The sequence below is a fragment of the Chinchilla lanigera genome, unplaced genomic scaffold (genome assembly GCF_000276665.1).
Source record: "Chinchilla lanigera isolate Chin_1 unplaced genomic scaffold, ChiLan1.0 scaffold00015, whole genome shotgun sequence".
Taxonomy (NCBI): Eukaryota; Metazoa; Chordata; class Mammalia; order Rodentia; family Chinchillidae; genus Chinchilla; species Chinchilla lanigera.
Genome location: NW_004955416.1, coordinates 2,283,410 through 2,310,023, shown reverse-complemented (window position 1 = coordinate 2,310,023; position 26,614 = coordinate 2,283,410). Strand labels below are relative to the sequence as shown.

Here is a 26,614-nt window from a genome sequence, read left to right as displayed (position 1 = left end):
TCTCTCAGTGCAGTACTTTGAGAAAGTTTCAAGTTACACAATTTATACTTTTTTTTTTTAAAGCAAAGTCACATTATTGCAACAAGGTACTGACTGATTGTCCAACATTTCCATAGGCCCACTGCAGTACACCTCTCATACTGAACTTCCATGGATATTTAAAAATTTACTTCCTTATTTACATTTATTTGATAGTGACTTGTCACCTACCAAAGAATGTGTTAACTCTATTGCACATCACATGATCAGTCTGTGTGTCCATTAATCCATCCTTCTCTTTGGTCTTGCTTTCCAGATTTGTACTAAAAAAATATGGAATTTGTTTCTCAAAAAGTACTGTTCTTGTTGAAATTTTTTGGTCTTTTATATTCCTAGTATCAATTGAAATTAGACACAGACTCACATTCTACTGAAAGAAGATACTTAGCTGAGTTAGTCTGTTCAATGTATGAAGGAAGAAATTAACATGAAGTAATTATAAACTTTTTACATTATTTTGAATTTGCTCTTTATATTTAAAAAAAAGTACTATAGAAAAGACCAACACAATACAGGCAGCACAGATTTCTAGAATAAGCCTAAAAGTCATCACAAAATAAAAATCAAGCAGGGTGTGGTGGGACATGCCTGTAATCCCAGCACTCCGGGAGGCTGAGGCAGGAGGATCGTTGTGAGTTCAAGACCAGCGTGGGCTACAAAGTGAGCTCAAGGCCAGCCTGAACTGCATGGTGAGACCCTGTCTCAAAAAGACAAAATATAAATAAATAAAAATAAAATTAAAATCAAGATGTCCTCACACACTGTATACATTTATATTTGGATAATGGTACAAAATAGATGGGGGTACAATTGTGGAAGGAGCAAAGGTGGCTGATCTGTGGAGTTCACCTTGGGAATATTCCTATCTCCCTAACTATTCAGGAATAAATAACCCAGGTTTGAGCCAAGACAAATTGGCTCATGGATAAAAACTGACTAAGCTGAGATGATGAGAGTGAAACCTATACTTATTTCAGTGATAAATTTGGGAAAAATGATATGTGGAATCTCTCTGCCCTTTGGTACCATGAGGCATGCCCATCTGATGAGGGCACACCCCCCAAGGGAATGAGTGAGGAGCAAAGCCTTCTTCCCCGCAAGAACTCAGAAATGGAGCTGGAAAGTTAACTGCCTGAAACCTAACTTGTCACTTGACTTTATGTGTTTACACCTATAGATTTTATTTTAAGTCAATTTTAATGAATTTTTTTTCTTAAAATAATCTACATAATAATGGTCATCAATGGTCTAATTTCCAAAATTATGATCTGTATGAAATTTTTGTCCTTTTAGATTTCTTTGAAGCATTTGATACTATTGCTAGTCTTACCTTTTGAAGCCCTCTTGACTCCTCAATTTTTTAGCTTTCTAAACAAAACAGTGTAGAAAGCTTGTGAAATAAATGAAAAAGTATAAAATGCACATCATAATTTTAAAATGTCCAATATCATCAGCCAAAAACTTAGCTAAGAGAAGTGATAAGAAGATAAGTAGATGTAGACAGATACAGATCACCATATGCATTTTGTCATAAATCTGCTAGGTATTATAAATTAGACATTCACATAGAGCACTAGAAAGCTATGTATGACCTGGAATTCATACTCGACCACAAGATCAAAAGATAAATTATGAATTTAATAAATATGTAAATTGGAAAATAAACTTTATCACCACCTGGACCTTGTCCCATTTCCTCTTTTTCCTCTATATAATGGAATTATTTTCCCCTCAAAACCTACTCTACCCCCTCTCTTTTCCATGTGCTTTTAGGGTTCTATCATTCCTACTTAGAAATGTCCCATTTTATCTCTTTAAGGTGTTCGACATTTATTCTTTTAATTTTTACTGCCAGAACACAAATTTGAGAGTTTTAACTTTGGTCTTAAATTTTCAGTTGTTTCCCAGCTGGGATTCCCATCCTCATGTTACCTACTTTAACCTCTAAATCCCACTGAAAATTCATTATCTAAAAGTACCCTTCACTCAGTGGTTTCCCATTATATTTTACAATAAAGACAGTTTCTGCTCCCTAGCTTTCAAGGCTTTCATTACCTCAACCCTCACTTTCTACTAACTTTCCCCCAGCATTACCTGCTTCCAAACCTTTATCCTATAACTAGCACAGATTAGAAACACAATCGTTGTGGTTTCTCCTTGTCAAAATATGTTCATGTGTCTGGAGTTATCATTAAAACTATTAGAAAATCTTGTTTTACTGTTTATAGATTCTACGTTTGGAAAGAAAATGCTAATAGTTATATACTAAAAATCTGTTACATTTAAAATTGTGATCCTACAATTTTTTGATCATGCAAATTTTTATCTCTAGCCCTGTAAACAAACTTTTACAAGTTTTATTAGTACATGTTCTCAGTACACAAAGTTTGCATTCATCTTGGAAAGTAGGTACAAATACATAATACAGCTTTTATTAATCCCCTTTCCCACCCGTTTTCCTTCCTCCACCTCTAAATAACCTTTCTCCATTTTTATTATTATTCTTAGCTCATGTTTATAACCATGTTTATGTTCACTGAGGTTATTAGGTTCCTATACATGGCATATATTATTTCTTATACTCCTTTCTCTTCCCCTTTCCCCTCACCCTTGGTCTCCTGGACCTCTTCCCATTTGCAAGAGATCTATCCCTTTGTTTCCTTCTATCCATCTTTTATTGTGCTTTTTGTATTTTGCTTCCTGAAATGAGAGATACTATACAGTATTTAAGCTGTGGGTCTTATTTATTTCACTCAACATTATATTTTGCAGGTGCATCCATTTTTGCACAAATATCTCAAACTTATCCTCTTTATAGCCAAATAGTATTACATAGTGTATAGATAACACATTTTCTTTGTCCATTCTTCTGTTGATGGGCATCCAGGCTTGTTTCTAGGATTTAGCTACTATGAACTGTGCTACTATAAGCATTGATATACTTTATCACTATAGTATGATGTCTTTAGCTCTTTAGGAAAGATAGCTAGAAGGGGAATAGCTGGGTCATATGGAATTTCTAATTTTAGTTCTTTGAGAAATCTCCATACTGATTTCTGTAATGGTTATATTAGTTTACATCCTCACTCAACAATGTAGGAGGGTTCCTTTTGCACTATAGCTATATCAGTATTTCTTATTCTTTGACTTCTTGATGATTGACATTCTTTCTGATATGAGATGGAATCTTAGAATTGTTTTAATTTGCATTTTAATCCCCTTGTATAATACAATGTCTCTATAATGTACTGTATAGTATCTCCTATTTTATATATTCTAGATATTAGTCCTCTGAGGAATACCTGGCAGAAATTCTTTTCCCATTCTGTAGATTATCTCTTTATGGATTCCTTTGCTGTGCAAAAGCTTTTAAATTTGATGTAATCCCACTTGTTGCTTCTTTCTGCTCTTTCTTGTGTAATTGAGGTTTTATTTAGAAAATGCTTTCCCACATCTATTACTTCAAATGTTTTACCTATTTTATGTCCCAGTAGGCTCAATGTTTCTGCTTTAATTTTAGATCTTTGACTCATTTTGATTTTAGTTTATAACATATTGATAGATATGGGTCGAGCTTTAATCTTCTGCAAACAAATACCAGTTTTCCCAGCACCATTTGTTGAATAGACTATCTTTCCATCAATACATGATATTGGCCCCTTCATCAAAGATAAATAGCTGAATGTGGCTGAGGATGTTTCTGTATTCTCTAGTCTGTTCCATTGATCCACATGTCCATTCTATAAACAAACTATACAACAGAACATAGAGGAAAAGGGAGTACATTTATAATCTCCATGCATATAGACACATTGTTTCTTCTTTCACATTGTTTTTGATTGAGCATCATATATATATATTCTCAAAAATATATTCAATATATACATACAAAATTATGTACAATAAGCCACCCTCATTCTTGTTTTCTGCTCTCTCTTCCTCCTCCTGCTTTTATTTTGTCAAGAAGCATTTATTAGTGATGCTTAATCTATATATCAATTTGTGAACAGTAAGGGTATGCATTCAATTGAGGAAAAAAACCAAGCAATCCAATTAAGAAACAAGCAAATAAATATGAACAGATACTTCTCTAAAGGCAATACATGAACAGCACAAAACCAACATTTTTAGTCATTAGAGAAATGTAAATTAAGCTACAATGAAGTACATCACATACTATGAAAATGGCTAAGATTTTAAAAACTGACCATATTGTTGTGGAGGATGAGAAAAAACTACATTTTTCATCTGTTACTGATGTACAATTTGAAAATCTGTCAAGTTCTTAAAAAGTTAAACATGCACCTGTCATATCACCTACTCATTTCACTTCTAGGAATTTACTTAATGTGTCCACATAAATACTTATACAGAAATGCTCATAGAAGCCTTATTTGCAATGAGCAAGAACTAGGAAGAACATGAAGGTCCATGAACACATTAACAAACTGTGGTATGTCTAAAAATTGGATACTAGTCAGCCATAAAATGAATGAATGAATGAATGATACATGCAAAATTATTGGCAAATCTCAAAATTATTTTGGTGGGTGAAAGAAGAAAGGTACATATTGTGATATTTCATTTATATAAAGTTCTGTAAAAAGCAAATTATAGCAACAGAAAGGATGGGGTGTAGGCATGATGAAGGGCACGTGGAAACTTAGTAGCATGGGTATGATCATTATTATTTTAGTGATAGTTTCATGGATGTATAATTATGTCAAAACCATCAAATTGTACACTAAACGTGTAATTTATATCAATTGTACCTCCATAAAGCTGTTAAAGGGTTAAAACAGCCTCGAATTCCTAGTGATTTTTTTTTTAACACCACTGTTTCCTTTAGAGTTAAAAGAAACCACAAATCTCCACTCTTCCGGCCCCCACCTTTCACTAACCACAAGAAATCCTAGTCCAACGCACCATCAGCCTGGCCCTTTCCTGTGACCCCATCCTGCGCTCTGAGTGTTTTCTTCCGGCTAACCGGCAGGGGGCGAGCAAGGGAGGAGGGTGAAGCCCTGGGCCTCCTAGCTCAGCCTCAGAGTCCGCCCTGACTTCCGGCCCCGCTCTGTTCCGCTTCCGGGAGACGAGAGGCGCGCAAGGCTGCACTGGTTGTTGGTGGGACTGTGAAGGCCTTGGACGTCTCTGCCCTCGGGATCTTGGTGCGTCTGTGCGGCCGGTGGTACTTACGAGTGCACTGGGTCCCCGCTGCCTGGCGGTGCTTTCATTTTCCCCCGGAGCAGGAGAGTGCAGCGATGGCGACCCCTGCGCAGCCCAAGAAAATCGTGGCGCCTACTGTGTCCCAGATCAACGCGGAGTTCGTAACACAGGCAAGCTCGGGGTGTGTGTGTGTGCGTGTGTGTTTGTGTAAGTTCGGGGCCTGTGTGCAAGCTCGGGGTCTGTGTGTGTGTGTGTGCGCAAGCACGGGGTCTGTGTGTGTGTGTGTGTGTGTGTGTGTGTGTGTAAGTAAGGACGTCGAGGTCCCGAGGCCTGGAATGCGATATTCTGGATTGGGAGAATGTAGGAGGCATTTGTTGGCTGTTTCATTCACTTGTTTTTACTGGTATCTGTATGTGCTGGCGACTGCTCTAGGTGCTGGGAGTAACACAGTACAAGAAATTGCCCAGCTTGGAGGAGTTCACTGTCCAGGAAAGATATGTATGTAGTTTTGCTGTTTGGGAATTTGTCGAAGAAGTAGTGGGTTCAGAGAGAACGGAATGTCTCAGTCTCTCGAGATTGGCAAGAAAGCCAATCTTGCAAGAGAAGTAGTCTTTTTCTTTACTGGACTAACCTAGGTTTTCCAGAATGATGCTTGACAAGATGCTTCTGGTAGATCCAGCTATGAAGAGATGTTTTCTGTCTTGCACTGTGAGCCACAGTTGGCTTTGAATGGAGAAACACAATCTTGTATCCCGCAGCAATATTCCTAATCCTTATTAGGTACCTAGGAATTGGAAGGGAGTGTAAGTGGCTCAGTCCCTCAGTTGTTTCTTTTTTCTGTGTCTCGGGTCTCAGATTTGTGGAGGCTGAACCAAGGGGTCATTTTGAGTTCCTCCTTTCCCTTAATGCCTGCATTTCTGTATTTTAAGTATCTCTTAAAACCATATGTTTTTCTACACCTTTTTAACCTTGTGCCAGGTTGTTGCTGTTATTTCCCTGGACCAACATGTCGTCTTTTCTTTTAGTCTTGTTCTCCAGCCCGTGCTTCTTGATACTTCTGAGTTAACAGAAGTGCAAATTGATCTTGTCACTTGTCTTAAAAATCTACACACCTCTGACTGCCCTTAGGATAATGAATGGAATCCTTCAAAGCATTATGTGATCTGTTTGTGTTTAAACCTTCAGTTTCTTCTCCTTCCTCTCCCTTCTGATGTTGTCCCTTAACTGTGAGCTGCAGTGCTTTGAATATTCCATGTCTTATTTTACTTCCTGAATTTTGAACATTATTTCCTATGTGAACTCCTTACCTTCACCATTTAAACTTTACTTTCATACTTTCTTTTATACTACTTTAGAGAGGCTTTTTTTTGTTTTATTTTGTTTGTTTGGTTTTTGAGACAGGATCTTGCTGGCCTCCAACTCACAGCAGTCCTCCTGCCTCAGCCACCCAAGCACTGGAATTACCTGCATGTGCCATCCTGTCCAGTTTAGAGGGGCTTTTTTCATGACATCTTAAACTGCACCAGAGTTCCATTACCCCTTGTATCTGTATTTTCATGGTAAAACTAATTTATTAGTTGGCTGCTCTACTGGGGCTCACATTTTTAGAAGAAAGAGCCTGGTTATAGTTTCAGAGATTATTAAGTGCTCCAAAGAAAAGAAAAGACATTGCTGTGACAGTGGCTCAGATAGAATGTATGAAAAACAGTCAGGAAAGTCGTCTGTCTGATGACATTTGACCTAACACCTGTATGCAAAGAAGGTGCAAGCTTTGGGAAGAACAAGGAAACAAACAGTCTAGAGAGTATTAAGTGTGAATGATTCAAGGTGTAGAGAAGGCGAGTCTGGATGCAACATAAGAAGTGAGAGGGAGACGGCATGGTGGTGCATGCCTGTAATCCCAGCGCTCCCCAGCACTCAGAAGGCTGAGGCAGAAGGATCGCTACAGGTTCAAGGCCAGCCTGGGCTACAATAGTGAGACCAAAAATTGGAACTTTATGACCTCACATTTTTTATGCTATGGTATTTTTATTTAGAGGGTTTTTTTTTTGTCTTTCAGTAGGGACTATTTAGAATAATCTCTGCTGTTGTAGCTGTACTAAGGGGAGAATGCAAAGTTTTTAGTTTATATGAGACTGGAGTTTAGAGACAGGCAAAATGTCCTTTAAGGTTGTGGTATGTGAAAGATGAGTTAGACCCCAAGGAAAAGGTGAAACTCAGACAAGAGAAATGGTACATGTTTAATAAACACTTGCTAGATTGTTACTCAGGATAGATTTACAGTAAGAACTTTAAGTCAGAAGATAAGGCTTACATTTTTCTTTGCAACTTTCTGAATTTATCAAGACAAATTAGACTTAGTTCTCTTGGAGGTGTCATGTGAGGAGAAGATGGCTGAGTACGTGAGGCCTTGAAGGAGCAGCATAAGGAAGTGAGGATTCCATAGAGTAAATGGGGGTGAGGTGCCCAATAAATATTGGGTGAAGTGTTTGCTGAGTGTGGGAAAGTGTCATGTAAGTGGGCACCTTTTTAGAGGCTTCTCCTGAGGACCAGTGTCTTAACTATTGGAGGGGCTCTTTAATCACTCAGCAGTTGACTGTGTTAGGAGCTTAGCTGTACAAGTAAAGAAGATACAGGCCTCATTTCTTAAATGTTCCTTTTAGTTAAGGAAGAAAGACAAGTAAACATTCAGATAATTATAACACAGAAATATAAGGCTGTAATGCAAAATGAAGAGAAGGAAGAAGCAATTATCATTATGGAATATGGTTGAGGAAGACTTCAGAGAAGCAGAGACGTTTCAGATTTTACTTCAGTTCTCCATCCTTTATCCATGTGTTTTTCCTTCCTCCAACATTGTTTGAGTGCCTCCAATATGGCAGGCAGACACTGTGTCGAGTCACCTTTTTATAAATATATAAATAACTTGTGTTTGCCAGTGTTGTCTATTTTTAAAAAGATTGTAATTTAGTTTTTTAAAAAATCAGTAAAAATGTTTCTTGACTGTTAAACAATCCATGTAAATATCTGGGGAGATTATGTGTGCGTGTGTGTGTGTGTGTGTGTGTGTGTGTATTTTCCTATTTTAGTACCGGAAATTGAACTCAGGACCTTGCGCTTGCCAGGCAGGCGCTATGCCACAGAGCTGTATCCCCAGTGTACATATTTAAATTTATAGGTGAGGCTGAATTGCTATGGCAGTTCCAGTATTCTCTGTAATAATCAGTTCATAGACTACACTATTTTAAAGATTTTGTGTATCTGGATCTAGGCCTGTATATCCTTACTGCTGTGCTGAAGACATTTGATTTTGTGATTATCTGCTGGGCTGTATCATTAACCTAGAGATTGTTGGAAAGATTTTTTTGTTCATTTGTTTTATTTTTTGAATCACAGTGGCAAGTTTGGTGCACAGCCCCACTGACACTTTTATGGATTGAGGCCGAGGATCTAAGTAGCCCCTGCTAGCATAGACCATTTAGATTTTCTCTGTCGCCCTATACTAGTAACCACCTTATTAAGAAACAGCTCTTTGCAAAGTGATCTGAGTCTTCTAGCTCTGTGGTGGTGTGAATCTGTAACTTACTGCTTATACTGTTTACTTTTACAGTTAGCATGTAAATACTGGGCTCCTCACATCAAGAAAAAATCTCCTTTTGATATAAAGGTAAGTATTTTTGGTTTACAACGTACTTTGTGAATAATTATGTTTCTTGTATCTCTTTTAAGGATTAATTCAACAAACATTCCATAATTTTTAAAAAAATTTATGACAGATTTTGATTATCAAACTAATTAAAGTTACAAGTAAAAGAATAAGAATCACTATCCAGATATAGCTTGCATAATTGTCTTAAGCTTTTTAAAAATGTATATATATAATTTATGTAATCTTTCTAGGTTCCTAGATTATTAAAATTCGTTATTACAGTAAATTACCACGTAGTGAATATCTTTGTAAATATACAGAAATTTTCATACAATTTTTTGTCAGGTCTTTTAGGATAGAATTGGTTACTTTTATTTTTAATTCGAGTGAGGTGAAAGTCTGTAATAATGGTAGAAGAGTTGTCTGGTATAGAAGAATAGATGCCTAAGGACCAGTAATATTAAATAAAGGAATGGCCTTATGGTCTAATTGAAACAGTTTAATACAGATGAAAAGAAAAATTCTTAAATGTATGGTTACGTTTTAGTTTATTTTTATTTATTCATTTATTTGTATTTTTGAGATGCGATCTTGCTTTGTAGTTAAGGCTGGCCTTCACCTCACTAGCCCAGGATGTGATCCTCTTGCCTCAGCCTCCCAAGTGCTGGAATTACAGGCGTGCGCCATCATGCTCATGTGTAATTGTTTTCATTGGAATAACACCTCCGAAAGCGACTTTTATATGAAGTAGGGTATTGATACTGCATACCGTTAAATGAGAAGATTGAAACTTTAAACTATGCCACTGTAAACTGAATTTTGTTGTTTTAGACACCCCAGGTAAAATTGAACTAATTTAAAATTTCTTACGCGATACTTAAGTGTTTCATTTATAAATATGTTTTTGTTTTACCTGTAATTCTGTTTCATTCATGAGGATGGTATTCATAAAAATGGCATATCATTACTGTTAATTCTTAGCATATATTTACTATTAATATATGATATTTGTATATGTTTTGTGTTTGTATATGTTGAGGCCAAGGGTCCTTAGAGTAATAGCTTTGATCCTGCCTTTGATCCTGTAATAAAATAACAGAAATATGCTGATGTTACTAGAGGGAGTTGAACCTAATTATATTAATAATTTTAGAAATTCAGCTCATCCAGATGAAATACTACATAATTCTAGGTGAATCTATCTGGTGACTGTTGAAGGTTCATCATGTGCCGGGGTTTGTGCTAATTCTTGATATACCCTGTCTTACTTGTAGCAACCCTGTGTGGTATTTTGTATTTTTGGATCCTTTGCATGGGTAAGGAAGCTGGTGAGGGAGTCAGGCACTTACCCCAGGATCACGTACATCACCAGTGCTGGTGAATAGTTTGAATCAGGCTTTCAACTCGAGAGTCTGCATTTTGTCCAGTCTAACGCAAGTGAATGAATGTCTCAGCTTTATCATTTTCATATGAGTAGTGGAACTTACGGTCTTCATACTTTTAAGTTACTGTCTGTCTGACTTGAAAGCCTGTTACTATGACTCTAAAGGGAAACTGAAAGCACTTACATACTTTTAAGTTTTTAAAAAATATCATGTTCTTGTGAATTTTTATTTTCCCTAGAAATATAACACATGATTTTTGTGAGTATTCTAGGGCTCTGCTTTTACATAGGTATATTATTGGTCTTTTTCTTCTACTTTACTTTTTGCATGTATGATTATTTTTAAAAATCTATGAAGTGTTATTTCAATAATAGTAATATTTGACAGCTGTCCTAAACCACTGTGTTATATATGATTTCAGTAATTGAAAACTATCACTTTAGGTCTTGGAAAAAGGTTGTTTGAGAGATTAAACATTTTTGTCTTTTTGCTCACAGGTGATTGAAGAGATATATGAGAAAGAAATTGTCAAATCAAGGTAGGAATGAGTTTAATTTTTATACATTGAGATTAATGGTAGGCCAAGTTGGAGCTCATCAGAGCTTCTGACAGTAGTCATAACTTGAAGCCTTTTTTTCTTTTGTATTGCTCAATGAGATAGTGGTGGCTAGAAAAAAGGTTATAAATAGGTGCTAGAGTCATAATTTGGTTGTGCTTGATTTTGGCTCAGATTAGAGGGACTAAACCCCATAGAGTTTATTTCTTTTTTTGAAAAATGTGAGGGAAAGTAAGCATAGAAATTTTATTTCCGTCTCAGTTATACTGATTATCTGATCATTTCTGGTAATTCTTATAAAAATTAAAATTATAAAAGTAAAACATTATTCAAAATATGTACATAATACATAAAGTATATAACTTAAAAATCAAATAAATAATTGAAATTATTTCTGAACAATATATGGCATAAATTAAATCTTCCCTGTTCTTTAGTCCCCAGTTTATTTATCTGGATATCTTTTCTGTTCTGTGCCCCTCCTAACACAAAAGGGTTTATACTTTGTGTGCTGTTTTCTCTTTTTTTTTTAATTTTTGATTTAATAGCATATCTTGAGCTTTGTTCTATATATTCACATGTAGGTATATATCCTGGTGAGTTTTTTTAATGGAGAAAAATACTATATATTTAGAAGAAACTAGCTGGATTCATTTCAGATATTCCCCGTTTTGTGGCATCATCTGGTGCTTTTTGCCCCTACATCCACGATGAACACAGATATGTTGCTGTCCGTGTTCTTTGTTTGTTTTTGTTTTTGTTTTTTTTGGTTTTTCTCTGGTACCGGGAACCGAACTCACGACCTTGCGCTTGCCAGGCAGGCCCTTTGCCGCTGAGCTAAATCCCCAGCCCCGCTGTCCGTGTTCTTTGTGGCCATCTCTGATTGAGGCTGGCAGGCTTGATGCTTATTTTAAAAAGCCAGCAAGTGTTTTAAAAAGTTAGCTTTGACTAAATATTTTATTTTATTTTATTTATTTTTTTTGGTACCAGGAATTGAACTCAGGACCTTGGTCTTGCCAGGCAGGTGCTTGTGCCACTGAGCTATATCCCTGGCCTTGACTAAGTATTTTAATATGAAATGGAAACATTATAAATGTTACACATTTCATTAAATCTTGTACTTGATACTTTTCATTTATTTGAATCTTAAGTAAATTTTGCTAAGTATGGTGAAGGCAAACTTAGGACAGTGTCAGAATAGGAGGCTTGTTTTATTGTGTTTTAATGGTTGATTCATGAGCTTGTGATAGGCAGGATCAAAGCTATGGTAAGAATTTCGTTTTTTATTTGAAAAGCAATAGGAAACCAGAGAAGAGCTTTAAGGACAGTGCTGACATTTGATAAAGAGAATTTGGGTTTGGAGGGGGCAAGAGGTCGGAGATTAGATAGGTGTTACAGGACTGTCAGATCAAGATGATGGTGGCTCAGACTTCTGTGCTAAATTAGGAAGGAGAAGATTTGCTAGTTTGAGAAAGGTATATATAAAGAGACTGTGTGTTTAGATTCAGTGGGTAAAGAAAGTGGGAGAATCAAGGATGACCCCAGAATGTTTTGCTTAAGTTGCTAGGTGATTAACAGTGCCATTATTGACCTTTACCATTGTTGGGGATAGGATTAGGTGTACATCATTGGTTCAGTTTTGAGTATGTTAAATTCTCGTTACTTAAGAGCCATACAGATGGAAATTAGAATAAGTAGTTGGGTCTTCAGGTATACGGCTCAGGGAAGAGTGGGCTGAGCCTCCTGTGAATCAGCCATCATTTCAATGCCAGAAGTAAAACAGTAAACCGGCTGGATAAAGTCGTGTCACTCTTGGGCCTTTCATTGTAGTAGGGGAGACCTATACAAAATGTGTAGCTATGATACAATGCAGGATACACTAAATGCCATGGTTTAAAGGTAGCTGGGGGATAGTACCAAAGGCTGCTACTTTAAATAGAGTAATCAGACAAACTTTCTCTAAAGATACGAAATTTGAGCAGATATATAAAATAACTGTCTGGGGATGGGTGTGCATAAACTTGCCTGAGGAAATTTGACTAAAGGTACATAGATAGGTAAAGTCTAGGATCCTTTCTCTGTGATAGAAGATAGATACAGATATATAGATAAATGCGGTGTGTAGGGAATGTCTGGGATCTTTTTTTCTTTATTAAGGGAATATCAATCTGTAAATTATTGTGAATCTTCAGAGAAGGTTTTTGCACTAGTGATAGTAATACTATGTTTGTTTTAGTTTAGTTATCTTCCATGTAAATTCTTTCTACCAGTATTTCTCTTCAAAGATAAGTTCTGTTACAAAATAACTAAAAGTGCCCAAAGATTTTTAAAGAGTCATATACATCCACTCTATAGATTACATTATGTCAGTGTATCTGTATCTTCTATCAGAGAGAGAGAGAGAGACAGAGAGAGAGACAGAGAAAAAGAGAGAGGAAGGAGAAACTGGGCTGCATTGTTAATTTTTTTTGTTTAACTGTCATTGGTGGGACTCAAAAAGATCTACTGCAATACTTAGAAAAGCCAATTTCTCATCTTGTACACTTTTTTGAATAAAACTATTTCTGTAACACATAAATTGGAGTATGCATTTAAAAATTGAAATATGAATGTTTTACACTAGTGCCTGAGGAAATTATTTGTTGAGCTATATAGCTTCATGTAATATTTATTAACCTGTTAGTTGACTATCAAAATAAGCAATTTATAGCTTAACATTTAGTAAACTTACATTATTATGCATTAAGGTACAGTGTTCAGTTTTTGCAAATCAACCCTATTTTCCAGAAGGGAAATAAATTAATCAGTTCTTAGTAATTATGTAATAATTTTACTTTTATGATCTTAAAATTAGATCATTGCTAAGAGATATTTTTATCCAGTCAACCAGTGTGTGGTATATTACAAAATTGATGTCATTTTTGCTGTTCTTTCCTTTGTTAGATTCAGCAAGCAGTCTTCATGTATTTTTATCCGACTTGGGCTTTAAAATATTAAAAAATAAGAATTGTTACCTCAGTGCTTTCTCTGAGCCACTTTCTCTTAGGCACCTTGTATGTTGTAGCTCATCCATCTCCACAGTAACTATACGACTGTAACTATTGTTTACCTTGAGGATGAGGCCGCTGAGGTACACAGAGGTCAGATAACTTGCCCAAGATGTTTCCCCATAGTTGGAGGCGCAGTCAGGTGCTAAACTCTGCTTCCCTGGCTCTTACGCAATACTCTGTTCTTAAATAGTAAGACATAGTCCATTGCCCCAGAAGTCTCTCAAGTCACACACTTGAGAATGATTATTAGTACTTTTATGAATCTAGCCAAGTGGTTTTTATGCTTTAAAAAAGTAATTTATAGAGCAGTTTACTTTTGCCAGTATTTATTTGAAATGTGTAGACCTTTTCATTATGAAATATAATACCAAAAATGCCATAAAACAAATATATATTCATGTGAATTCTAATTTATAAGAACCACTTAGGTTAAAAAAGAAAAATCATAACTGTAGTCAGTATCCTAAAAGAAATAAATCCTAAAAGTCCCCTACTTGTTCCTTTGCATGTATGAAAATTGAACACTAGTTTTTGCTTTATTTTGAACTTGAAGTAAATGGAAGAATATAAAGACATATTCCTACGGCTGACTTCTTTTGTCCACTATTATATTTATTTCTTATTCATTTAACAGTTCTGAAGTAGATAGTTCAGAAGTTCAAAATATCCGGGCCTTTGTCTTTGTCTTCATGTAGTTGCTTTTTGGCTTTTCCTCTGGGTTGCAAGGAGGCCACTATGCTCCAGCCTCCATGTTTTCATGCAGTGGTGTCCGAAGACACAACGCAGGATAACTACAGCAGCAGTGGGGAGTTCCTTTGCATGTCCCCCTTCCTTATCTTAATTAGATTTAATGAAGTTACTAATAATTAAGTAACTAGTTTGTTCTATGTTAATTGTCCAACTTTGGAAGGATTTAATGAAATGCACACTAAGTTTTTGACAGTGTTAGATACAATGTGCACCCTTAGAAAATATAGGTAACTTGACAATCAAACAAATTGTATTTGTTATTATTATAACTTTCATAAGTACCTTTGAAGTTCTAATGTGATGTGTGGTGCCTAGGTGAGCAGTTACATCTTATGTCTTACATGTGTACCTCTATTGGAACTGGGGATCTGAGGTGTACCAACAAGGTGTCATAGCTACTCTTCTATCTTTGTGCTTTTGTGTAAAGGCCTTCATTCTTAGTAAAATTCTGTAAAGTTGCTTGCTCAGTCATACTAAAAGATCAGAAATTTGTGAACTAGGATTTTGACAAGATTATAGCCTCTTGGCATATTATAAATTCATAATTCATATATATTTAATTTCCAAAGCTGGAAACTATTATCTGTAGCAGTGTCTGCCCAACTACTTTATTTCCAATATTAGAAAATGGTGAAACTAAATTAGTGGCCATTTGAACAAGGCTTTGGAGAGGTGCCCCATGACTATAGCATTATTTAGTCATATAAAACAAGGTACTTCTGTTATAAAAAGACTATGATAAAGAGAAATATCTGACATTTCCTGCAAAAAATTCTTCAGTAATTTAGATTCACTGTCAAGATGATGAAATATGTGAAACATCTTTCACATTTGTGACATAGATATGCCTATGAAGTTAAAGCATATTTGTTAGTACTTTGGAAGTAGATATAGGCTAACTTTCGGCAGTTGTGATCTCAGATTACTTAATCTGATGTCACTTAATTTTCAAAAGATTATGAATAAACTTGCATTAAAAACTCTGTAATGTTTATGTTTTCTATTTTTTTTAATGTTCATTATTTGTTTTTGTGTTTTTAGGTTTGCCATCAGAAAGATAATGCTGTTGGAATTTAGGTAAGTTAAAAGGCACTGCTTTGATGGAGATAAAGGTGAAATGTGATTTAAGTTTTGTCTACATTTTTTTTGTATGTTTCTAAAAGTGGTTAAGAAAATAGTTCTACGGCTTGAGAGTGTATGTAGATCAGTGGTACAGCATGTATTTAGCATGGGCAAGGCCTTAGGTTCAGTCCCTTGCACCAAAGCAACAAACAACAACAAAAAGAAAATAATTCTAAATCAGTGAAGATTTACAGATGTATGATGGCCTTATTTTGGATATGTGTATATATCTTTTGTTTTTAAAGAAGTTCTCTTGTCAAGCAAACTTGTACCATATTTTGAGTTGTTTCTCACAGAGTAATATGTGTGGAGTAATTTGTCTTGTTTGGTTTCTGTAGTGATCTGGTAGAAATAGATTGAGGTATATTCTACAGCCGTTTTTTTCTTTTGCTAAGCTAAAATGTTGTTACTAAGGCAGCATCGTTCCACACTAGCCACTGGTAACCTAAACATTTCAGATAAAAGGAAATATACCACTTTTGTATCATGAAGGTCCAGTGTGCTGAAAATAAAAAACAGTATTGTTGATGACAGCAATGTTTACTATTCATAACACTCATATTATTGAGAATATTATTAAACATTTTATTTTCCTAGTGCTCATAGCAACCCTACAAAGTAAGTATCATCTTCATTTACTGGAAGAAGATAAGATCAGAGAGGTAAAGTACTGTGCTGAAGGTAGTAAAGTAATTGGTAGAGCTGGAAACTCTGGTAAAGATGAGTTAACGTTTCCAAATTACAAAGCAAATTAGGCTAAGCCAGAGTGAACAGCAAAAGACAGAATTAGATCTTCCTCCTCCCAAAGAAGTTCAAATAATTACATACTTGATTCATACTATAAAGTCATTATTTTTAAAATTATTGTGGGTATAAAAGAAAAATAAAGTAAATAATCAAGAAACAAGACTAAAAATAGTCAGACTTGCAGGAAGAATTGGCAGTTAAAAATCACTGAAATTTAAAAACTCAATCGGCAAATAAAATTGTAGTCATTAATAGCTAAAGAAGAAATTAGTGAATTGGAAATTAGATCTGAGAAGATTCACTAGAAAATAGCAAAGAAAAATAATGGTAAAAATAAGAAAGTAGGAGATAAAGAGACTAGGATGGGGATGTGTATTAGGCGTTTCATAATGGATTTAGAAAGAATGGGAAAGTAGCAGTCTGGAAGAGGTGATCATCTAAAATTGATGAACCACATGAGTCCTTTAAATTTCAGAAATATAGCTAATCATAAACAGAGCACTAAAGCAACAGATATAGAATGAGGATCTTCAAATCTGCTAGAGAGGAAGGACATTTATAGCGGAAGGACAAACAGATTTATTGTAGACTTCCCAATCATATTAATATAGAAGATAATGGATCTTATATTTAAAGTTATCACCCATCTAGAATTCTATACCCAGTAAACTGTCGTGAAGTGACTGCCAAACAAATAACAGTACATTATTACTAACAAAAGTTCTAAATAACATCAATGAGGAAAAAAGAATTTAAACTTGTAAGAAAGGAATGAAATGATACTTTACTTACAAATAGCACTTTAGTCTCTTACTTACATTCTTTCAACCATTATTTTAGGTGAAATCTTATTATTTAGTTTCCTAGGTTATTGCGGTTAACCCAAAAGGATTGCTAAATCCTTGGAAATATAAGTGTGACTAAACTTGTGAAGCATGATAGGGAACTGAGAAACTATATTACTGTAACGGAACCTTAAAATCTTACCGGTTTGCATGTGTTTGAATATTATATACTATAGTAATTTAAAGCAGGAGCAAAAAATCCTGCTTTTCTTTTTAGTTACTGCTTGACAGCATTTTATAGCCCAATATAGTAATTTTTTTTTTTTTGGTTTTTTTCCGGTACCGGGAACCGAACTCATGACCTTGCGCTTGCCAGGCAGGCGCTTTTTGCCACTGAGCTAAATCCCCAGCCCCCCAATATAGTAATTGATGTTTATAAACTTTGAAGGATAAGAAACTTATTTTTTGGAAATGAGAATTACTTAAATTTGTATGGGAATATTTCCATGCATCGTTAGACAGGAGTTTTGGCATCTGGAGAAGAAAGTTCTAATCACCTTAAAAACTGACTTTTGTAGAATACTTTGTAAATAAAGTATTACAGACTCTCTTTTTATTTTCTTTTTTGTTTCTGTAAGTCATTTTATCCTGGTAGAAGTTGGTGCTGATGTCTAGACATATTTATTTGTGAAAGTATCCCTCATATCATTTTGTTTGAATGATATTTGTCAGATATTTTTGTATTTTACTTTCTGAGATTCTTAGATAAGGGAATATGCAGTGGTCTGATGATGTTCATCACTTGTGTTGATAACTTTTGTTATCTTCTCATTTTTAGTATAGACTGTCATGCTTCTAAGCCATATTTTCGTAATACAAATCTGTGGCAAGTACCATTGACCTACATTGCAGGTATATTTTTGTGAACATAGTTTTCAAAATGTTTTCAGCAGGTTGTAAATAATTACATTTTTCTAGGTGAGTGACACAGTGGTGGTAATTAATAAAATAATCTGTGCCTTTTTACTCTTTACAGTCAGTATCTTGAAAATTATCTCTGGATGAATTATTCTCCGGAGATGTCCAGCAAGGCTTATTTAATGTCCATCTGCTGTATGGTGAATGAGAAGTTCAGAGAAAATGTCCCTGCATGGGAGGTAACATTTCATTTATTTTTTAGCTTTCATATTTAAGCCATCAGAAAGTAGCAGAACTTTTTACTGATAATATATTAGAGGAGAGCATTACCCAATTGTAAACTACTAAGAAAAATACGGATATTTGAAAGATAATTTTTTTTATTGTGACAATTTCTTCCAACTAATTTATTACAAATAGAAAAATGATGAATGGGGAGTTATTTCCTTTGTTCTTGAAACAAAGAATGGCATGGATTATGAAGACATTAGGAATGGGCAAAATGCACACAGGTAACGTTCAAGAGTCAAGGCATGTTTATGTTCTAATTTCAGTTTTCCTTTTTCCCCAATTTGAGATCCCTATTTTTCCTTTTTGAAATTTCTAATGAACTGACAGTTTCTTTTTGTGGTGACTCAACGGAGGATTTTTCAGTGTAGGTCCAAAATGTAAGTTTTCCTTGGCTACCATAAAATGTTCAGTTCCTTCCCTTCTAGTCATACTTTTTTGAATGAACAAAAGGCAAATGTACTTCACATCTACTTGAAGGAAGTGATCTCTAAAGTGAGAAGGCGTTTGACATAAAGTTTAGAGTCTTTAAGATAAATCGTAGATGTTCTCTCAAATATTCATTGAGTCACTATAGGAATCTTAAACCACATTAGAGCTCAGAGTAAAGGATGGGTCTTATGTCTTATAAGAGCTCCTAGGGATTTCTTGGAATTGCTTTAAGCTAGTATAGAAGGGGAAAGGGAAACTTTTTTGAGCCAGGTAACTCGAGCAGTTCATATGGACCACATTAGTCATTAGGGTTTGAAGTAGAGAAATGACTACAGAAGCCCCCCTTATCTAAAGGGGATACATTCCAAGGCCCCCAGTAGGTACCCGAAACCTAGGATGGTACTGAACCCTGTATATATTTTTTCCTACATATAATAAAGTGCATTTTATAAATTAGGTATGATAAGAGATTGACAGCAGTGGTTGTATTATAGAATTATAACAATGTGCAGACTAAAATTGCCAGCATCACTGCTGTTATGCTTTAGGGCCATGGTGAAGTTCCATTAAAATTTACTTGAATATAAGCATTTTCATGCCACAGTTGTCAAGCTGCTAACTTAGTGGGCCGTTTGATTCATGGACAGAGAATATATAGAGTGGATATGCTGGAGAAAGGAATGATTCACATCTCAGGCAAGACAGAGCAAGACCATCACACTACTCAGAACAGTGTATAATTTAAAACTTCAGAGTTGTTTATTTCTGGAATTTTCTATTTCATATTTTCAAACTGCAATTGAGCAGAGACAGCTATAATTGCAGAAAGTGAAATTGTGGGTAAGGGGTGCATTACTGTACAGAGTCAGATGAGCCATAACTTTTAGAAAACAGAATTGTTTAGGTTCTTTAATTGAAGTAACATAGAAGTTAGTTGAAGAAAAGAGTGTTGTTTCTCAATAACCAATGAAACTTGAGTTACTGTATATAAGAAGATAAGGGTGCCATTTACCAAGATAGGAAGAAAGGACTGAGAAATACCTTGGAAGGTCCAAAACTGTGAAATGGAGTTTAGGACGTTGAGTTTAAGTTGCCTTTGTAATACTTTATTGATAGCTTTCCTGGTGCTGGGACAAAATGTCCAATGTACACAACTTGAAGAAAGAAATGGTGTATTTGACTCATTGTTTCAGAGGTTTCAGTCCAAGATTTGCTTGTTGTGGGTTTGAATTGGGGTAGAACATCATGACAGAAGGGTGTGGTAGAGCAAACTTATTCACTTCATGGTGGTGAGAATGCAGAGAGCAGAGGAAGAGCGCTAGAGAGGAAGGGGCCATGGGCTTGACATTGTCCCCAAGGTTATGCTCCCATTACCCATCTAGACACACCCAGAAGTGTGCTTCACTAAGCATGTGTATCTCAAGCCAGTCAAGTTGACAAGATGCCATTCTACCCTTTGTCAACCTCACACAGAAATACATCTTAAACCATACTTAATCTCCAGGTAAAGGCAATAGTAATTGAGCCTAACATGATAAAACTGAGACTCAAGGCAAACAGGGTAACTAAGACTTCTGAGACTGAAGGCAAACTCTTTATCTGTGAACCACTGTATAATTTTAAAAGCAAGTTACATGCTTCCCAGATACAACAGCACAGGGCAGTGGAGGTGAAACTGACACGTGTTATTTTTCTTTTAAAATGTTAATGTATGAGTTATTTTTTCTAAACTAAAATCTCTGTATTCAGATTTAATTGCAGTGTTGGCACTTTGGAATAAATAAGTGGACTTTGGGTTGCAGTTTAGGCACTTGTTGCTAAAAGATTCACTATTACTGGCATATGGCAAACATGCCCATTCTAAAAGGGAGGAATGGAGGTAGAAAAGAATAGGATCAAAGCAGAACTAAAACTCAACAGGGAAAACATTTGTCCTGTAGTTCCATGTGTAGAATCTGTGACCTGAACCCTGTCGCCTTACTGGTTGCAGCCCATACAGCCTTTCTTGGGCTGACTTCACTTGCAGCCTCCTGCTTTCCTTGGTGGAAATTCCATGTTCCTGGTATTTCAAAGTAAGTTGGGTCTCCATTGAAGCCTTGATCTCACTCTTTTAGTTTCCTGCTCTATTCTCTCAGGGGCTTCTGACAGGGAGCCTGACCCTGTCACACATTTTTGCCTGGTCTTCTGGGCCTTCTTTTGAAATCTGAGTAGAAGCCTCCAGGACTCTAAAACTTTTGCATTCTGTATACCTGTAAGCTTAGTGGCATGTAATATTGCCAGAGTTTACTTCCAGCCTGAGCAGTAGCCAGAACTTATGATCTAAGGGAATGATTGATGGCTGAGCATGGTGAAATGAATCCTGAGGAACCAGTTCCCTAGGTGGACCTTATCAAGGTCCAGTGCTCTCTTCTCACATGGAAGGTTTACCATTTTGCACCCCTGGGCCTGCAGTAGGGTCGTGCTGGTTCCTGTGATACCTTCAAGATGCCTTCTTGTCCTCATCTAGTGTACTTGATTCTTTTCTAGCTGCATTAATGTCATCAACAACCATACCTCCTTTGGTCCAACTTTTACGTGTGGTGTCTTTCAGGCCTAATTTTTTTCAAAATTTTCTGATTTGCTTTTTGTTCCTGATTTTCAACTAGAAATCTGGCTAATGGCAGTCACCAGTACTCATTCCACAACTTGAATATTGGGCTGCCTTGATATTTCCTCTGCCAGATCAGTAAGTGCATTGTACATAAACTCAGCTTTACTCAGAAGTCTTAGGGCATAGACAAGACACAGACAAATTCTTTGCTAGAATGTAACACAAATGGTTTCTAGTCCAATTTTCTATTGTGTCTTAATGCTCATCTATGAAACCTCGTGAGCGTGGCCTTTATGGTCCACATTTCTGTCAGCATTTTGGTCTTCTGAGTTCTGACAAGAATCACTGATCAGTTTTTGCCTATGATATTCTGTGGCTTCTTTAGCCCACATTTGCAGTCCTTTTTAAATTTTTCTGCAGACCAGTTCCAAAGTCTTCAGAACCACATGGTCTTGTATGTCACGGCAACTTTTCTGGTTATCAGTTTTCTATATTGGTCAGCTTTCCTGTTGCTGCGACAAAGTGCGTGACACCCAGCAACTTAAAGGAGAAGTTTATTTTACTTCACATTTTCAGAGGTTCACGGTCAGCAGGCCTTGAGGCAGGAGCATCTTGGTGGAAGGGCATAGTGGAACCAAGCTGCACACATTGTGGAAGCCAGGAAGCAGTGCACCAGTGAAAAAGGAGCCAGGGATCAGATATAGGTACAATTCCCAACATCTTGGCCCCAGGACATAGTGAGAAGTGTGCTTTACTAATGTCCTGGGCATCTCTCATGCTAATCAAATTGAGTTAAGATTAACCATCACAAATATTTAGACAATAGTGCCTAATAGAGAAATCATAGGATCTAGAGCAAAAGGGAAAATGTGGACTGGAGAAATATATTTGAAATAATTGGCAAATGGTTTTTCAAGTAATGTGAAGTGAGAAGAAGAATGAGAGTAGAACTCTAGGAACAGTGCCATTTAAGTAATAAAGTGGAGCCTTCAGTACAGTGAGAAGGACTTGAGGGCTGATAAGGATCGTTTGCACTCCACAACCATCGCAGAGTTAGGGGAGTGGTAGGTAGAGGCTTGGTTTAGAGAAGGGGATGGAGATAATTAGTGTAGACCACACATTTGGAGCATTTCACAATTGGAGAAGAGAGGAGGGAAAAATAGATCAAGAGGCTTAGACATGTGTATTTCTATTATTTGCTTGTTATAAGTAAAGAACTAATCTAAAGCAGAAAAAGCTGTCCCTGAACTTAATTACAGTGTGAAAAGTGTAATTTTTGCTAAAGATGTAGTTTCCTTTGTCAGGAATTAAAATATTTCAGATCTTTAATAAGAATACATGCATAATCTGCAAAAGAAAAGCTAATGCAGTTACAGCCATGATTCTAGCTAAAAGATTTCTGCGAATTTCTCATAGTCCTGTCAGAAATCTCTACTTGACTTGCTACCTGCAAGTTTAATGAGCATATGGATAGTCCTTTTATATGTATGCAAGTAATCTTTTTGTATTTTTGCTAATAGATTCCTAAAAAACTTACGGATATTCTTTTAAGGAGGAAAAGTAAGTGAGCAAACTAGTTCAAAATGAATTTTTCTCTTTTATTTTCAGACTTTTAAGAAGAAGCCAGACCACTTCCCATTCTTTTTTAAGTGTATCCTAACAGCAGCACTAGCTGAAACTGATGGTGAATTTTCCCTCCATGAACAGACAGTCCTGCTGCTTTTTCTTGATCATTGCTTCAACAGTTTGGTAATTTTACTTTGTTTTGGGGAAATTTTCAAATTTTAAAATTATTTTAGATTGAGTTTTGATGAGATTATTGTCATGGCCATCTCTTCTTGCATACTAGTAGGAAATAAGGATGGTTAATACTACAAGCCTGACTTCAGCCACTTCTCAGTAGAGCCATTTTGTAAGCTGTATTCCCTGTTTTAATAGTGTTGGACTTGATCCCTCCTTTTTCTTATCTAGACTCTAAGAAAAATGATGAGCGTTTAAAGCACTAAAGGAAAGCACAAAAACAAAAAAGTGGCAGAGTCTAGTGATGATGAAGTTTGACTAATGCGATCTGCCACAGCCTGCACAGGATACAGGTTCATTACTGCTTAGTCTTGCTTCATGCTCAGGCTCGCAAGTCAGCAGGAGAGTTGTATTTTGAGTTGCACGATTAAGGCCAGTGGTGGCTGATCTTTGACAGAGTCTTGGATTGTGTGTGATACACTTTCATCCTTTGTAAGATTATCTTCTAAAAACATGAAATGTTTTCAGTATTTAATGTTTCATTTGAGTTTCTTGTCTGAAGACATGCATCCTTACTTAAGATGAAGTCCTTCAGAATTGCTAATGCCCTTGTATGGAGTTTTCTCTTATCTCTGTTTGGATGTTGATTGATGGAAAGTTTTTGTCCATTTCTATATATTGTCTCACTTGGATCTTGTAAAGGCATAAAAAACATTTATGCCCCAGCAAATACTGCTATTACCTGTTTAACAATTTATTAAACTAAACAGAGCGTATAGAAATACACATAATTTTTTTATAACTTTTTAAAATTTATTTTAAAAATAAGGAAAACATTAACAAACAGACATCCATTTACAAAATAGCATAAGAACAATACAAGCAGTATAGAGTTACAAACAAAGTGGTAGGAAATTAACAATGGTTGTTGTATTACATATTGATATCTTCAAAGTGGTTTCTCAGAATAACAAATATACACATGCAAGATTGATTAAATAATTAATCATTAACTGTTCCTTTCAGTAAAGCGATAGAGACATAATTTTTTAAGAGCAGAAATTGAATAAAAATGAAGTATAATTTGTATAGTATTAGTAGTTTGGTGGCAGGTTTAACCAATTTAAAACCTAGTTCATTATAGAAACGCTTTATCTTTTTCAGTATGTTGCCAGTGCTCTTTTTTGAGGCAGTCGTGTTTGTTTTATAAAGTAGCCCTGAATACTGAATAAGGTAACACCAAGGCAGAGCTGCTAGGAGAAATAAAGTGTAAAGTTCCTACAAGCCTGTGGTTATAGCATTTTTATGTTATTTTATGTGTGTTTCTGTTTAAAGAAGTCTTCTTTAATATATCTTTTGGATTCATTAACCTTGATCTCACTGCCTGTAGTACTCCTATTCTGACTGTAAGTTATCAACAGTATTTTCTCAGTATGGCGCATCAGAGTCTTACGTCTCCTGAATTTTAGGGAGCAGTAGTAGCATTTCAGTCTTGTTCGTGGGGTCCACTTTATAAACAGTGAAATGATCAACGGAAGGCACAAAGATGCATGAAATGTACTTTGAAGCACATCCCGTTTTTGTATTATGATTTCTACAAGTGAGGGAACGCCAGCTCAGCTTTAGCTGGGAGGGTACACAGTAGGCGACTCAAACATTCTGGCTCTCCGAGTTGTCTGAGTGACTATAGAGAGTCATTTTGGTCATACAAGTTACATTTTTGCGAGTAGGAGTATTCACAAGTGTGAAATCTGCTAATAGCTAAAAGTGTCTGTCTTTTCTTTCTTTTTTTTTAAGCATTTGACTTTTAAATATTAAAATACCACCACTTTGAAAGAATTGGTGACATGTTTTCTCCCCAAACTTAAAAATGCAGTGTGTTACCTATGTAAAGACTTTAGTAGAAGTGCTAGAGTATTTATAAACTTGTTGTCTTCATGCTTGAACAGGAAGTAGACTTGATACGAAGTCAAGTACAACAGCTTATCTCCCTTCCAATGTGGATGGGCTTACAACCTGTAAGTATCTAATTTCCAAAATGTCATGTGTATGTATGAGTAGAGGCATATGCGATTTTAGACTGTGCAGCTTTAATATGGATATAAAAGTGTTAAATAAATATCTTTCCTGCTTAGAAAAGTTGCTTATCATAAGTATAGTTTTATTTATTTATTTTTTATTCTTTTATTTTTTTGTCTTTTTGAGACAGGGTCTCTCTATGCAGTTCAGGCTGGCCTTGAGCTCACTTTATAACCCAGGCTGGTCTTAAACTTGCAACAGTTCTCCTGCCTCAGCCTCCTGCATGCTGGAATTATAGGCGTGCACCACCACGCGTGGCCATAAGTGTAGTTTTTAAAGTTTTAATCTTTTATATGCATCTGAATATGTTTTACCTAATTTTGTATTTTAAGTTGAAGAAAGGTAGCGTCTGTTGCATTTGTAGAGAATGGGGGATAATTTAGCAATGTATAGTTGCTATCCTTATGTATTATCTTTGGATAAAATTAAATCAAATTTGATTTTTTAATTTCCTGTCACTGGAATGTATATGCAGTTGTAGAAGGTCAGAATAATTTTTAATATTAATGATTTCTATTTTTTCATCAAGTCTTTATTGGATAATATGTATGCATACCTAAATAGCATATGTTAGAAAGTAAAATTAAAACTACTCCCATAAGTCTGGGAAGCAGAGGCAGAAGAATTCAAGTTGGGGCCCAGCCCTATCAGTTCAGTGATTTGCTAACATCCTGTCTCAGAATAGAAAATAAAAGGCTGGGGCTGTAGCTCATTTGCAAGGCCGTAGGTTCAATCCCCAGTATCAGTGAAATACTACTACTACTGTTACTACTACTGCTACTACTTCTACTACTACTACTAATAATAATGTTAAAATTACCAAATTTCAGTGTAATACTTTTTTCAGAATTCTGTTTCCTACATGCAGGAGTGTTGACACACCCAAATATGTAGATTTACTCAGTATGTTGGTGGGAGAAAAATATGACACATATAGGTAATTAATACTAGTTAAAAAGTAATCAGTGCATAAGAGAATGTGCTAATGGTAGGGTGGGAGTGGCATTTCCTTGTGTATTTTTGATAGTTCTCTTACATTTGTTGTTTGAGACTTATATTTTCAAACTTCAGTGATTACGCTTATCAGTATTTAACATTTATATTTTGCAGACTTAAATCCTTTATTTTAGAAATAAATATTTAATTGATTGTTGAGCTTAAAATCTTGATTGTAAAAGATTTCTTCTGATTTACTTTTCATTAACCACTTGACACTTTATCCTGAGAGCCACTCAGGCAGCACATTTGTTTATATACACATGGAAGTGTGTCGTTTGGGCAGATATCATTTCAGCCAGTTAATTCTTTTTTTTTTTTTTTT

At 35.6% G+C, this 26,614-nt stretch overlaps 1 protein-coding gene across 1 annotated transcript in view; it reads left to right on the top strand.

Moving 5' to 3' along the window:
* Nucleotides 1-5,099: 5,099 nt before the first annotated feature.
* Nucleotides 5,100-26,614, top strand: part of Aqr (aquarius intron-binding spliceosomal factor) — a gene marked incomplete in the record, with an annotated part of 89,935 nt that continues 68,420 nt past the window's right edge. The window contains 7 exon segments of the mRNA XM_013512621.1: nucleotides 5,100-5,372; nucleotides 8,813-8,869; nucleotides 10,734-10,774; nucleotides 15,634-15,669; nucleotides 18,283-18,403; nucleotides 23,083-23,223; nucleotides 25,164-25,232. Of these exon segments, the coding sequence (XP_013368075.1) occupies nucleotides 5,298-5,372; nucleotides 8,813-8,869; nucleotides 10,734-10,774; nucleotides 15,634-15,669; nucleotides 18,283-18,403; nucleotides 23,083-23,223; nucleotides 25,164-25,232 (540 nt within the window).